This window comes from Daucus carota, chromosome 4 (assembly GCF_001625215.2).
Source record: "Daucus carota subsp. sativus chromosome 4, DH1 v3.0, whole genome shotgun sequence".
In the NCBI taxonomy this organism is placed as follows: Eukaryota; Viridiplantae; Streptophyta; class Magnoliopsida; order Apiales; family Apiaceae; genus Daucus; species Daucus carota.
This window is the reverse complement of record NC_030384.2, coordinates 40,587,161-40,603,269: the sequence shown is the minus strand read 5'-3', so window position 1 is coordinate 40,603,269 and position 16,109 is coordinate 40,587,161. Positions and strand designations below refer to the sequence as shown.

At 35.6% G+C, this 16,109-nt stretch overlaps 1 protein-coding gene across 6 annotated transcripts; it reads left to right on the top strand.

The window, feature by feature from the left end:
• The first annotated feature begins 810 nt into the window (after window positions 1-810).
• On the top strand, window positions 811-16,108 carry LOC108218474 (lysine-specific demethylase JMJ25). 6 transcript variants are annotated; one of them, XR_010291353.1, is made up of 17 exons: window positions 821-1,035; window positions 1,166-1,734; window positions 1,822-1,934; window positions 2,131-2,230; window positions 2,322-2,463; window positions 2,850-2,913; window positions 3,000-3,714; window positions 3,836-4,165; window positions 4,379-4,870; window positions 5,672-5,744; window positions 5,830-5,915; window positions 7,596-7,715; window positions 7,873-7,939; window positions 8,053-8,121; window positions 8,248-8,300; window positions 11,551-12,333; window positions 15,910-16,108. XR_010291353.1 is itself a non-coding variant. In XM_017391427.2 (16 exons), exons 2-15 carry the CDS (start codon window positions 1,228-1,230, stop codon window positions 8,265-8,267), a joined length of 2,898 nt encoding a protein of 965 aa, XP_017246916.2. In that variant the 5' UTR covers window positions 811-1,035; window positions 1,166-1,227; the 3' UTR covers window positions 8,268-8,300; window positions 11,551-12,649. The 6 variants fall into 6 exon arrangements, 4 of the variants coding, with proteins under 4 accessions (XP_017246916.2, XP_017246919.2, XP_017246920.2 ...); XR_010291354.1 differs by lacking the exon at window positions 15,910-16,108 and adding an exon at window positions 12,661-13,101; XM_017391427.2 differs by lacking the exon at window positions 15,910-16,108 and having other exon boundaries at window positions 811-1,035; window positions 11,551-12,649.
• Window position 16,109: the final 1 nt, after the last annotated feature.

Here is a 16,109-nt window from a genome sequence, read left to right as displayed (position 1 = left end):
GCTCTGAGTTCTAACCTTCTTATATTCCCTAATTTATCAGCATTGCTTAAATTATATATTGTTGACATCGCAAAAACCTGCATTCAAAACACCAAACAAATTACAGAACTTTGTCGATTTATGTGTCCTCCACTCCCACTGTATAATCTGTACAACATCAAACCAAACCAGCCATGAAATGACCAATCCCGCTGAATATATAATTATATAAGAAAATTTGATTTTTTTATTACGAAATTATGAATATTTAAGATACCAAATTGGATTTCTACCGAGGGGAAGAGAGCAGAGTGGCATGAGTATTTAAGATATTATTGAATTACTAGCTTATAACCGGTGCCATGCATAAATGATTTATAACATTTTTAATTTTAGCGTTTATATTTTAAATTAAATTGAAATTCAAACTGATCATACTGATCAAATTTTTAAATATTTTGACTTAATTGATAATAAAAAGATATATCAATACACGAAATACATAAAGGAGACCGTAGAATAGTACCGACCGATAAAACTCGACCGACCAATAAATTTATTAATATTTTCAGTTTTAATATAATAATAATAATTTTTTGTAAGGAGTTAAAAAACATAATTTTTTTTGTCATAGTTAAGAAACACGATTGATTATATAACTGCGTCCATATTTCGGTTGAAGTACCGACGGCTTTTCCATTGATTTTTAAGGTGCTAATCTACTTGGGCTTTACCTTTCTTTTGGGTTTTCATTTTATTTTGGGTTTTCAAAATCTATTTTATTACAATTTATTCTTTTAAGCCCAGGCCCAAGTGGTTCTGGCGCACCCTCTTGTTTGCTTGGCGCACCCTCTATTTTGCTTGAGCGTCCGCCTCCCCAGCTTCGAATCTTCGTAGTCTCTTTTATGTTCCACGATTTTATGTCTGTACAACACATATTATAAAATTCTTAAGCCCGAGTAGAATTAGCACCGGAGTGCAGTATACAAGGAAGGAAGGGTTCTTATTACAGTACAAGGAAAGGTTGGGACTTCTGAAAGTTTCGTTTCTTGCTTTGTAAGTGCTTCTGTTTGGTGTACATATATGTTTTTGTATCAATTGGTTTGATGAATTTGCATATATGATTTGGAAGTTATAAGACTATACCCTCTTTTTGTAAGTTGTGAATTTTGATTTTGTTTGTTAGATTCTGAAAGATCTTTTTTTGTGGGTGGGATTTGATTGAGGTGTGTTGGATTGTTGGGAGAGATGGGGAGCAAGGAAGGAGAGAATGGAGGTGGGGTATTGGAAAAAGGGGGTGATTTGATGGAGGGAGAGGAGGTGGTGGTTGAGAATTGTGAGGGGAAAGGAGGGAGAATTGAAGGGGATGGTGATGGTGACCAGACTATTGAAAAAGGACAGGAGGAGAAGGAGTTAACTAAAAGAAGCGTTGAGGAAAAGAAAGTGAATTTAGAAGAGAGTGTGCCGAGGAGAAATCTTAGGCAGAGAAAACTGGTTATTAAGGACCAGTATGATGAATTTGTCGAAAAGTATTTCCAGGAGGAAGATGAAGTTAAGCCAAAGAAGAGACGCAGAAAAAGTTCAATGAAAACAAATGATGAGGAGAATTGTAAGATGACTAGGGGTCCGAAAAAGAAGGAAAGTGATAGAGGTAATGATGAGTCAGCTAGTTTAGAAGGAGATGCTACTAGTACAGCTTGCAAGGGTGCTGATGCTCTTAAAAAGGCAAAGGGTGGTGGAAAGACGGACGAAAATGTATGCTTTGTTTTCTATTTTTATATTATTAGTGATTGTTAACTCGATTACCTTTATGCTTATACAATCTTGGTTATTATCTTAAAGGGGGAACCGCTATCCAACATGTGTCATCAGTGCCAGAGGAACGACAAAGGTCGGACTGTAAAATGCGAGAATTGTATATGGAAGCGTTACTGTGTTCCCTGCATGACGACTTGGTAGCTCTCTTTGTTGAGATATTATTTTAGTATTTTTTTTGTGTGATTTTATTGAACATTTGCTCCTTGCATTAAGGCCGTGAAATGCAGGAATTGTATCATATGTTCAGTTTGTCTAGCGATTTTATTATGGATTTCAAGTTTATCATTGTTAGACAGGTTCATCTCACTGTCATACATGTATATCTGTATGTAGGTACCCAAAGATGACAGAGTATGATTTTGCCAAGATGTGCCCTGTTTGTCAAGTAAACTGTAACTGTAAAAGTTGTTTGCGGCTAGAAGTGCCTAAAAAAGTAAGTATTTTTGGTTCTCATCATTGAATGGCTATCAATGCTCTCCTTTAATTCTAAGCTCACATTGTTGGTATTTTAAACTTATGTGTAGGACAAGGAAAAATTTAATTTGAAATTCACTGAAGAAGAAAAAATTGAATACTCTAAATATATTATTCCCATGCTTCTTCCATTCCTGAAACAATTCAATGAGGAACAAATGAAGGAGAAGGCCATAGAAGCTAAAATTCAAGGTATTTCCCATGGCTCCAGCTATTCAGTGACCAAATTTATTTTGTTATGACGACTGTGCTACTATTATGAATTTTTCTAAAGCACCATATCTATTATTTAATCATTTCTTTGCAAGAGTTCCCGTAACAAAAGGGTGAATTTAATAATTATAGTTTGTGGATTCATCTTGGCAGAGGAATATGGTAGAACTGCGTACATAATAAAAATGTTTATCTTGTTTTTGTCTTTTTTCCTCTCCTTATTTATTGGTCCAAGCTAGGCTTGTTACTTTTATTTCTTTCAATCATTTTTACTTTCTTCACCATGATGTATGAATCACTAAAATTGGATTTAGCATATGAAATGAGGGAAAGATTGATGCTAAAATTGCTAATTGTCTGCACAGGGTTATCATTGTCAGATTTGAAGGTTCAAAAGGCAAATTGCAGTTTGGGAGAACGTATATATTGGTAAGCTTACAGAAGTCATCTCATATTACTACAAAGCTATATTCTTGGCGTTCCCAAGCAATTAATGTTGTGAATATTTGTTGCAGCGACTATTGTAAAACTTCAATTGCTGATTTTCACAGAAGCTGTACAAGTTGTGCTTATGATCTTTGTCTGACTTGCTGTCGAGAGTTCCGTGATGGTTGCCTAAAAGTCTCTAATGAAGAGTTGGATTTTCAATTTGTGGACCCAGGGTCCAAATACATGCATGGTGAAGGTGAATCAAAGCCTACAATGCGCACACCAGATGAAACTAATCGCGAGGATTTTTTGAAGTGGAAATCTCATGAAGATGGTAACATCCCTTGTCCCCACAAAACTTTGGGCGGTTGCGGGGAAGGGATATTAGAGTTGAAGTGTTTACATAAAGATTCAGTTTCCACATTGCTGGTTGAAGCTGAGAAATTGTCAGAGAAATACCAACTTGTTCCAGCAACTACTGGAGAGCGGTGCCCCTGTTTCAATTCAGCTTCTGAAATTGGCACTGAAAAATCGAAGTTACTGAAAGCGGCATCTCGGAAAGATAGCAGTGACAATTATTTGTACAGTCCAACTGCTGTAGAACTTGAGTCTAAAGACTTGAGTCATTTTCAGTACCACTGGCTCAAGGGCGAACCTGTTATTGTCAATAATGTGCTCGAGTTAACATGTGGTTTAAGTTGGGAACCTATGGTCATGTGGCGTGCATTCCGTCAGATCAAAAACTTAAATCATTCACAGCTTTTGGATGTTGTTGCCATTAATTGTTTAGACTGGTGCGAGGTCAGTTGGTATTTTCTTCTTCAGTGCCCTATTTTCTCTTTCTATCTGGTTGAATAAGGTTCTTTTTGCATTTTCTTGCGTCAGTGATTTGCTAATTATTAACTTGCTCTACGGAGTGTAGGTAGATGTTAATGCCCACCATTTTTTCAAGGGTTATCGGGAAGGTCAGCTTGATGATGCTGGGTGGCCTCTTATCTTGAAGTTGAAAGACTGGCCTCCTTCCAGTTCATTCGATGAACACTTGCCGCGTCATGGTGCTGAGTTCCTCAGTAGCTTGCCATTTAAAGAATATACAAATTCCCGGAGCGGCTATCTAAATCTTGCTGTCAAGCTGCCGGAAAAGTCCTTGAAACCGGATATGGGGCCTAAAACATATATCGCTTATGGAATCGCTGAGGAGCTTGGTCGTGGTGATTCTGTGACGAAGCTTCATTGTGACATGTCTGATGCGGTACGCTTGTTTTTTGGTATTCGTAAGTTTATCTTATGAAAATACCATTGCTGTAAAGGGCAGGGTTGTTTGAATTAGCATTTATTTTGAGCGTGAAGCATTACAAAAGAATATTAAAGAAGTGTCCTTGATGGTGTCAATTTATGGGGATAAATACATATACACTTCTTTTTGTGGTTTGTGGATTGCTGAACATTATATGTGATTGTGCAGGTCAATGTGCTTACCCATGTCCAAGAAGTACAGTTTACATCTGCCCAACAGGTCATGATAGAGGAGATTAAACAAAAGCACATTTCCCAGGATAAAAGGGAACTTTTTGGAGAAGAACAGATAGCAGTTGATATGGAAAAGCAGGAAGAGGAACTTAATGAAATGACAGGTGCACCAAATGGGACAATTCAAAGTTCTGAGGTGAAATTGGGCCAGGGATCTACTGATATCACTAATGTTCAAATGAAGAGAAATGCAGCTATCAACCGGACGCTTGTGAGTCAAGATGTCCGTGACAAGAAAAGTGAACTGGATGAATATTCAGGGAATAGTAGTGTTGGAATTTTGGATAACAAAATTGAGGGAATTGAACACCCAGAGGGAGGTGCACTCTGGGACATATTTAGAAGGGAAGATTCTTCCAAACTGGAAGAATATCTAAGGAAGTATTTCAAAGAATTCAGACATGTATACTGCCTGCCTCTAGATCAGGTAAAGACAGTGCCTAGATTTCCCGTTTTCAAGTGCTATTGTAAATTACCAGAAGTTTAGATCTTTGATCAACAGAAATCTTTATCTTGCTTTTTTTGATGATAAGATTCTTGATGTGTGATTTATGGTGATCTTGAACCAGAGAATTTAAGCAAACTAATTAGCGACTTAAGGTGAATTTTGAATCTTTTTATATGAGGAACACACTATTTATGTGAAGATACATAAAGAAGTTAAATTTTATTGATATTCCAGACTCTAAACAGATTCACTTAATTAATAAACCATCTACTTTATTTAGAGGAAGTATGGACAGTATCTATGTTGTAGATATTAGTTAATGATGTGGTTTGTGGCAAAGGAAAGAAAATCGATCTATGTGTACTTGTTGAAGATCTTTGTAAAAACAGTTACCAAGTTGTGTATTTTATATTCTGAATTGCCTTAGAGCGGAGGGACAAGGGAGACACCCGTAAGCTAGTTGTTAGGCAACAGGAAGGAAATCAGAAGTATGTTTTCGTAACAGCATCTCTTTACCATGTACCAACTATTTTGTTTATTTACTTAAAGCAACTGCTAAGAATTGTTTCAAAATGTCATACATGGCTTTGTTCCCAAAAATGTATGTGTTATTGTATATTTCGTTATAGTTTTCATGGAAACTCCTCTCCAGTGTATTGTATTGCTATGCATCCCATGTTTGCTTCCATATGTGTTCATTCTAAGAGAAAGCTGATGATTCATAACTTGTTAATTTTGATATATCTGAGCTTCTGTAAATACTTTTGTTTGATGTTACAGGTAATTCATCCTATTCATGACCAGACGTTTTACTTAACCATGGAGCACAAGCGAAGGCTCAAACAAGAATATGGTTAGTTTAACATGCATTTATGGTGTTAACTGCTACACATATATGTTCTATTGTCCGTGCAACGATTCATGTTTGATATGTTTAGATGTAGAGCCATGGACATTTGTCCAAAAACAAGGAGATGCAGTATTTATACCTGCTGGATGTCCGCACCAGGTTCGAAACTTGAAGGTAGATATATATTGCCATTTGGGTCTTTCTTTTACCAAATTAAAGGTTTTGCCTTCTGTTGAAGGTAGCTTCTAGCTTTATATAGCTGTATGTGTTTTTGAAAAAACTACTATATGAACTTAGTTTTAACAAATTATTATTACTTTATCATGTATAAAAATGCTTATGCTTCTTCTTTTCCTTGAAGGTATATGTAACTGAATAATTGCAGTTTAAAAAGTGGTCAGAATTGTTGGGGCCTTTCTTTAATGCTCAATAGATTTAACTACTAATATTTATTACTAATTTTAAATAATGGAAATCTCAAGGGAGGAATCATTGTGATTAATAGTATTCCTTTTTTTTTTTTTGCTAATTTGTGATTAATAGTATTTCTTACTAGCATAAATAGAAAAAATAAATTACATGTTGAGGCATCTACCTGATCACATAGTTGTGTGTGTGTGTGTGTGTTTGCCAATGAAGTATTCCAGAGTATTACATATAAATTGTATGTCATAAGAAGGATAGAAAAGGTTCCTACAAAATATAATTAGGGATAACTGGATAAGAGATATGAGTGCAAGGTTGTAAAAGCAAAGCTGGTATTGAAACCCGGGATAAAGATATGGTGCCCTTGTTGCCCCTGAGCTACTAACTTGATCCCACAGCACTGTATGATTCACCAAAACACTCAAATTTATACCACTCACTATTTTGGGCCATAAAACACCGCCCAGTGTATAATTCTGACACCGGAAAACCATAGCCTTATAACCATGATGTTGGCAATCTGCTGGTTTTATATTATATTATTTCCGTTCTTCTTCAAGACCCATTGCAATAACATAATATAATCAAATTCGTTGAAGGTTTACATACCATAAACTATCTTTCTCACTCTACACACACATATAATATGGGCAGGCCCCACAAGAATGACTTTGTTCTTCTTCTTTTTCCTTATAAGGCACATGACATATATAATACACACACATTTGTGTTTATGTATGTATTTATATATATATATATATATATATATATATATATGATTATGTGGGCGGTGCGGGTGAGTACCCCGCTCATTTCTTTATTATCTTGCAAAGGCATGCGCATTGCGTGTAGGTGTAAAGTCTGAAGTTGGCCTGTGCAAATTAAATGCACGCATACGTGATCCTATATACCCATCAAAAAGATTTTGAGCATCCTAGGAATAGATACAGTACCCTTTGCGATTAAGTTAGGATGATAGCTCACAGTACCATACCTAATCTGGATTGTTCCTGATGATGAAAAATATTACAGGTTAAGCTGTACATTCTTAAGAAAAATGCTTCTCTTCGATCAGAGTGATTACTATTTTGCATTGACACATGTTATATTAATTATAAGCATACAGTTTTAATCTATTTTGAAGATGCATACGGTCTTAGTCATCTTCAAGGAAAGTATGACTTAACAGTATATTTTCTTCACCCCACAGATAATTGTTTTCTTTAGCTTTTTTTTTCTTGCTTAATTTCCTTATTTTCATAAATAAGACCGCTTAAATAAACATACACACTGCATCATACTTTTCTTCGTTTACCTATGATATGAGTCTTCAGAGACGTACTTGATACATCTTTGCAGTTCTTTCTGTTTAAAGTTACCTGTAATAGTTGACTGACTAAACTCTACACTAATAATTTCTTCTTGCAGTCATGTATAAAGGTTGCACTAGACTTTGTTTCGCCGGAGAATGTACATGAATGCATCCGGTTAGCAGAGGAAATTCGCACCCTTCCGCCAAATCACAGAGCCAAGGAGGACAAACTGGAAGTATGTTACCGTATTATATGGATCACCCAATGTTGTACTACAAAATTTGTGTAATTAATGCATAAAGTGTTTGCTTATAATATTTGTATTAACATACATCTTCGACACAGTATATATACTATATAATTATCATATTAATATTATTTTTTTGGTTCAGGTGAAGAAAATATCCTTTTATGCGATGCAAGCAGCTGTGGAGGATTTAAATAAGCTGGAGAAAGAAGGTACGTCTACATTAAATTCATCTGGCCTTTTTGATCTGGCCATTGCAAGCTGGATTGTTCTCTCTGACGGTCTTTATTAATCTAGATTTGCATATCCTTTTTACTTAAATCAGGAACAAAAAAACCAGATGATGCTAATGCCTCAGAAAATTTGGCACCAAAAGGCAAAAAAGGAAAGGCGGGTAAGTGTTTTAAGTGACTTCATGAAGCTATTTGATCTTTATAATAAAATCTTGCAAATTATCTCCTGGATTTATCTCAGAAGATGTTACTAAATGGCTTTATTGATTTCTGTTCTTTTAAATCAGAGAAAAAAATAAGATTGTGAATGCAGCTCATGAAGGAATCCGCGTATTATAAGGTAACTCAACTTTTTAATAGTATGAGCTAGTGAATAAAGAGATAGATATTCCGGTTTTAGCAACTGCCATTAAGGCGCTAATGAATGAAGAGATATTACTTCCGGTTTTTGATTTTGCGATAATTTCCTGAATAATCAATATAGGCTTCTTACCTGGATATGTTATAAAATTGTTGCCTGCTTATTGTCTAGTTTGCTATTCTGCAAATGCATGATATTTATGAGTATAGATTATCTTGAGTTATAATTTACAAAAGCCAGCTAAATATTAATAATCACTTTCATAGTCTCCCTACTCTGCTATTTTCTGGGCGTCTAAATTGGGAACACTGTACTGAGTATTGTCTAGTTTGCTATTCTCTTACAAGATAGATACGAAAGTTGCAAATATAATTTTGGGAGTATGTGTTGGCCACTTGGCCCTAAATACCCCATTCTGAAAACCAATTCCCAAAGTACCCATTCATAAGAAGTTGCCTTTAACCCCTTGAACACGCATATTGAATAAGTGTACCCACCCTCAGGAGGGGATGCACATGTTGTTAATTTTTTATTTTTTTTTTTAAAACCGGGATGCGCATCTGGGGAATGCGTATCACACATGTTAAATTTTTTTTCTATTGTTTTTTTGAAACCAGAAATACGCATCTTGGGAATGCGTATCACACCGGTGCGCATTCTTGAGATGCATGCTTTCATAAAAGAATATACTGAATATGCATCTTGAGATGAATGCATATTTTGTCTCTGATTCTTGGAAAGAAAACAAAATATTAACAGGGTGTTGGGGAATGGCAAACAGGTTTCAAGTTACTACACTTCATAATGTTATAATAAAAATAGAAAGAACTTAGAACCCTTTGCCTAAGAACTCTCAGAACCTTTTAGCATTAATAAGGGTTCTATAGCAGAAATGCAAAAAGTGTCGTGACCCTGGAGAGAGTAAGATTCTATATATATATATATATATATATATATATATAGGCCAACATTCCAGAGAGGGACTCCTTATATGGAGTTACATAGTGCGCCACTATAAATCATCAATTTTATTATAAATTCTGTTATTGAATACATATAAAACGTTATTCTAATATAGAATATTATAAAATAAATCTATTTTAAGTAATTTAACACTTAAAATTTGATTAAAAAAAGTATATTTTCGAAACTGATTCTACAACAGAATAATTCTGGATGATTATTATTCTGTTATAGAATCATGTTGAGATATTGCATAATTTTAGATGATCTTTGGAATAAAAAAATTGTATAACTTCGTTTTCGGTTTAATAATTAAAATTTGCAATTATATTTCATAAAAAATATAATAGAATATATATTATGTATATATTTATAATGGTGTGCTACGTAACTCCATATAAGAGGGTATGCTATAGAGTGCTACCATATATATATATATATATAGAATCTTACTCTCTCCAGGGTCACGACACTTTTTGCATTTCTGCTGCAGAACCCTTATTAATGCTAGAAGGTTCTGAGAGTTCTTAGGCAAAGGGTTCTAAGTGGAACATGACCCCTTTTACTCCATTACAAACTACTAAATACAAACCCAAATGCGAACCAATGCTTTTAAAAGTATGGGTCCCGAGAACGGACCCCAAGGTGGCAAGGCGTCGGTGGGGCCTAGTGGACAGGGGTGGGCCCTAGTGGGAAGGGCTGGGGTAAAGTATTGGCTCCTGAGCTTGTCCAGGGACCCTCTGGGTCCTGTTTGGAGTCTTAGCAAGGCTGTAGTGAGCCCGAGGTGGATTGAGTGGCTCTAGGGGTGGGTGATGTCATATAGGCCTAATTTCTCTTGGTTTGCATTTAGTGGTTTGTATTTGATCATTATCCTATATATATATATATGGTCTAGCTTCGCTACAAATCCTTCTTAAACTGAAATAAAAAGTTCTATAAAATACATCGAAATACTCCCTCCATCCCAAATTAGATGACCTTTATGAGGAAAAAATTTATCCCAAAATAGTTGAGCTTTCTTTTTTAAATGAACATTTATCAACAATCTTCCATTCTTACCCTTTCTTATTTATCATTTCTAATGTACCATTTAGCTAAGACTATAAAAAGTCAACACAATAAATATGGGCAGAGATGGAAAAAAGAACAATCATTTAATACTACTTAATATGTGTGAAATGAGCAAAAAGCTCATTTAAATTGGGATGGAGGGAGTATAGCACATATGGTATGGAAATCGATCGTTAGGAGATGAAGAAAAATATGGTGAAGTTGAATTTCAAAAAAAGTTCACCGATTGACGGGAAAATTCAAATTAAAAATGGAGGGATTCCATGTGCGGGAGGGTGCAGATTTATTGTGTGTGGTGAATTCTAGGGGCTATTAGATTAGATTGATCTGATGGCTGAGATTAGTTTGTAGTTTTTAGTTTGTATTTGAACACTTGCTTATATATATATATATATAGGCTAGTGATCAAATACAAACCAAAAGTAAAATACAAACTACAAACTAATTTAAGCCATTAGATCAATCTCATCTAGTGGCCCCCTTAGAATTCATCACACACAATAAACTTCTACCCTCTCACACATGATTCAATAGAATCCTTTCGTTTTTAATTTGATCTTTCCCGTCAATTGGTTTCACTATTTTTTTTGAAATCCGACTTCACTGTATTCTTCATCGCAACAATCAATTTCCATACCATATTTGATATATTTCGATGTGATTTATGAGTTAGCATTTTCAGTTGATTCTTCACTAGCGGATCAACTTTGTTCCTTTCTGCTTTGTTTTTCACATTTCTCTTGCCTGATTTGCTTGTTTCCAGCAACCGATTGTTGATTTGTCATTTCTGCTATTGCTCTGCTTTATCCGCATCGTTTGTGTTTTACAAATTGATTTTGAGATATTACCCGTGGTTACTTGTTTCTTTATCATGAGTATTACGAATCTTACTGGCAACCAAGATCCGTCAAGCGTTTATTACATACATCCTTCAGATGTGTCTTCAGCGCAACTTGTTTCTGTTAAATTTGATGGCAATGGATTTAACAAAAGGAAACGTTCAATGATGTTGACTCTTTCTGCTAAGAATAAGCTAGGGTTTGTTGATGGTTCAGTACCTATACTAGATCTCACATCTCTTGAATACAAGTTTTGGTCTAGATGTAATGATTTGTAATGATTTGGTGATGACTTGGTTGATTTTTAATCTTGATGAAACAATTGTTAGAAGCGTGTTGTTCTTGCCAATTGCTAGGGATATTTGGTGCGATTTGGAGGATAGATTTGGTTTTGCCTCAATGGCTCAGGTTTATGAATTAGAACAGAAAATTGCAAAGGCATCTCAAGGTTCTCGGAACATTTCAGCATTTTTCACTGCTATGAAAACACTTTGGGATCGTATTTCATATGCTAATCCACTTCCTGCCTGCACTTGCCACAATTGTGCTTGCTGTAATAATTTGACTCAAAAGAATGACAACTTTGCTGCAATTAGGGCCAATATACTCATGATGCAACCATTACCTCATGTTTCTCAGGCTTACAGACTCTTTGCTCATGATGAAAGGCACAAAGAGATTTCTCAAGAACAAAACTCATCTGATTCACTAGCATTTCTGGCTGACAAAAGATGGTTCAATGTATCATCTCAAGATAATTCCAAGTAGTTTTTCTCAAACCAGACTAATGCCAAAGGAAATTCAACTGACTTTGGGAACAAGAAATCAGCTAGCAAGCTTGGTTCCAATTACTATTGTACTCACTGCAAAGTGCCTGGCCACAACATCGATAGATGCTTTAAAATTCATGGATTTCCACCTAACTTCAAAGGCTTTAAGGACAGAAAAGTTGTTGCATTCTCACAATCATCTGTTGATCCTGCTTCTAATGATTCCACACTTACAAGTCAAGAAGTTCCTGCAGTCACTTCTGAACCAATCTCTGTGGAACAGTTTAATCAGCTGTTCAACATATTCCAAAAGCACAATGTCTGATTCTGATGAAAATATTGTTCCTCATCACACTGCTCTTTTGACAGGTACTCTCTATATTTTGTCTTCATCCAATCATGATTGGATATGAGACACTGGTGCAACTGACCATATATCACATAATTTGGTTGATTCTTGTGATTATAAAGTAGTTTCAGATATTGATAGCTTTATTACAATGCCTGATGGTAGTAAAGCACTTGTCCTTCATACTGGGAATGTTCTCATTCCTAATAACATTTTACTCAAAAATGTTATACATGTTCCTAGTTTACTTTTTAGACTTGTTTCTGCTCACAAACTTTGTCAAGATATGAGGTGTCATTTGACCTTTAATGCTGATTGTTATTTTCTTCGGGACCATTCTCTGAAAGGTCCTTTGATTCTTCTTGGTAAGATCAATAATGGCTTGTACAGTGTGGTTCAAGATGAGTTACAAGCATCACTTGATCCATCTTCACCATACAAGAAGGCCTGTTTCACTTCTACACACTCTGAATTTGCTGATATTCTTCATATGAGGCTTGGTCACATTTCATTTCACCAACTTAAGCTGATGTTTCCTTCTTCTAATATCTAGTCTAATGTAAATAGTCATATTTGTCATATATGTCCTCTAGCTAAGACTACCAGAGCTTCTTTTCTTCACAGTAGTATTAAAACTACTGCTGCTTTTCAATTACTGCATATTGATGTTTGGGGACTTTACAAGGTCAAAACTCCATCTAGTTGTAACCAATTCTTGACCATTGTTGATGATTTTAGTAGATTCACATGGATTCATCTTCTAAAACATAAATTTGTTGTTTCTTACATCTTTGAGCATTTTCTCAATTATGTTTACAATTACTTCCATTTTAATGTTCCAACAGTCAGATTTGATAATGCTCTAGAGCTTACATCTGGTAAAATGAAAGATTTGTTCTTAAGGAAAGGCATTATTAATCAAATGACTTGTGGCTATTCTCCACAACAAAATGGTGTTGTGGAGAGAAAATACAAACATTTGTTAGAAACTGCCAGGTCTCTGTACATTCAATCTCAGTTACCTGCTAGATTTTGGGGGGAATGTGTTCTCTGTGTTGCTTATCTTATTAACAGAATGCCCCTCAATTCCATACAAAATCAGACACCCTATTTTAGAATCTTTAAGTTTGCTGTTGTTCTTGATACTTTGAGATGTTTGGTTGTCTGTGCTACTTTGCTGCAAATAAGGTCAACAGAACTAAGTTTGAACTTAGAGGTACACCTATGGTGTTTATTGGATATCCTCAAACATACTAAAGGGTATAAGGTTTTGGATCTCAACACATTCCAAGTAACAATTTCTAGGGATGTTATTTTTCATGAAAAACATTTTCCATTTCACCTTTTATCCTCCAAATCTCATTTGTCATATTAATCACAAATTTTCTGCCTAAAATTACTTTTGCAATTCATGATGATGGTTAACAGAACTTCCTCACAATTCATCAGATACTTCTACTGAAACACCTCCTCCCAGTACTTCACATTATTCACATGATACTACTACTTATGATTTTAGTAATATCAGTGATATTAGCACATCTGTTACTCCACCACTTGATAGAAATTCTACCGGAATCAGAAATCCTCCATCATATCTGCACAACTACCACTGTAACATAGCCTCTTCATCACTCTCTCATCATTGGTGCAATTTGGTTTCTAGCATAGAGTTACCTTCTTCTCATCACCAATTCTTATCATAGAGTTTGGCCACTACTGAACCTTCAAGTTTTTTGGAAGCATCCGCGAATCCTTTATGGCAGGATGCTATAAATAATGAAATCAAAGCTCTTGAAAACAACAACACTTAGACTTCATGTGATTTACCCAAAGGAAAAAAGGCAATTGGTTGCAGGTGGGTGTACAAGGTAAAACTTAAGGCAGATGGCTTTGTAGAAAGGTACAAAGCCAGATTGGTGGTAAAGGGGTTCACACAAAAGTATGGGATTGATTATCAGGAGACTTTTTCTCCTGTCATTAAGATGAATACTGTTAGATGTTTGATCTTTTTGGCTGCTCATAAACGATGGGATCTATATCAATTAGATGTCAATAATGCTTTTTTGCATGGCAATTTAAGAGAAGAGTTCTATATGAAGGTTCGAGATGGTATTCCTCATAAACCAGGCCAGGTCTGCTGGTTAAATAAATCTTTATATGGCCTCAAACAAGCTTCTAGAGAATGGAATGCCAAGCCGGTAGAAGAATTAATCAGACAAGGGTTTTATCAGTCCAAACTTGACTACAGCTTATTTCTATGTAAAGATGCTACATATATCACCATTGTTGCTGTGTATGTTGATGACATCATAGTAACAAGCAGCAACATTGCAAAAATAGATGCTCTCAAGGCTCATCTTCACTCCACCATCAGTATTAAAGATCTGGGATTGTTGAACTATTTTTTGGGCATTGAGCTTTACCTATATCCCAGAAGGGGTTGTTTCCAGTCGAGGGAAATTTACTAAGGAATTGCTGTCATATGCTTCCATTGATTCTAATGCCAAAGCTGCTACTCCTCTGCCTTTAAATCTCAAATTACAAGCTTCAGATGGTGATTTACTTGACAATCCATAGCTTTACAGGTCTATAGTTGGTAAACTCAATTTTTTAAACAATTCCAGACCTGATCTTGCCTATACTGTCCAATTATTGAGTCAATTTCTACAACCCAGAGAGTCTCATTATGCTGCTCTAATGCATACCTTAAAGTATGTTAATTCAACCATACGCCAGGGTATTCTTCTCAAAGCTGCGGATTCCTTGACTCTGCGGGCCTTTTCAGACTCAGATTGGGCCTTTTATCCAGATTCAAGGAAATCTATCACTGGTTATGTGCTTTTTATTGGGCAACTCTCCTGTTACCTGGAAATCTAAAATGCAATCCACTGTTTCAAGGTCATCCTCTGAAGCTCAGTATAGAGCCATGGTTGCAGCGGCCTCTGAGGTTGTCTGGACAGTGCGATTACTTGAAGAATTAGGCCTCTCTAATCTCAAACCTATCACAATCCACTGTGATAATCAATCTGCACTACATATTGCCCGCAATCCAGTCTTTCATGAGCGCACAAAGCACATAGAAATAGAGTGCCATTTCACCAAAGAAAAGGTTCTTGAGGGTTTAATACAACTCACTTATCTTCCTACCACAAGTGAATTAGCTGATGTTCTTACTGAAGTCATCCCTTCTGCTCAGTTCAAAGACTTGTAATCCAAGCTAGGAGTTCATAGTTCTTCACCTCCCACCCTGAGGGGGGGTATCAGTGATACTAGCAACAGCACCACAGCTTCTACAGCTGTCACTTGAGCTGTATTATTTAAGTTAGTTTTCCACCAAAAGTTAGTTCAAGCTCTCCACTACTTTAGACTTTAGAGTTGTATATATTCGAGCTTGCCTGTACCGTTTTTCATTCATTCAATTGTAATACTTTCTCTTCAAGTAGATAAATACAATGAGTTTTTCTTCTCTTTCAAGAAACTATCACTACACACACACACACATATATATATATGTATATATATTTACATTCCTATGTCATAATCAGCTATTTAACAGGAGAATCCCGGCTTATTTTCATTCATTTGTATTTCAGGTCTTCAGCAGTTCTAAGATCTATGGCTGGTCGTCATCTGCATACAGCCATGAATGTTGATGGATAATCTTTTGGTTAAAACATACACATTTATGCTGTCTTTGTTCTTTAAACAAGGAATGTTATGTCTTTTGTTTTGTTGACATTGCTGGATTTTTTAGATGAATGACTGATTGCAGTAGGCTGGGTTTTTTTTTTTC

Excerpts from the sequence above, each read along its gene's own strand:
- LOC108218474 (XM_017391430.2), top strand. The coding sequence starts at position 1,228 with ATGGGGAGCAAGGAAGGAGAGAATGGAGGTGGGGTATTGGAAAAAGGG. Across the intron at positions 2,231-2,321 it reads GGCTAGAAGTGCCTAAAAAA|GACAAGGAAAAATTTAATTT; the intron begins GTAAGTATTTTT and ends ACTTATGTGTAG. Across the intron at positions 7,716-7,872 it reads CCAAGGAGGACAAACTGGAA|GTGAAGAAAATATCCTTTTA; the intron begins GTATGTTACCGT and ends TTTTTGGTTCAG.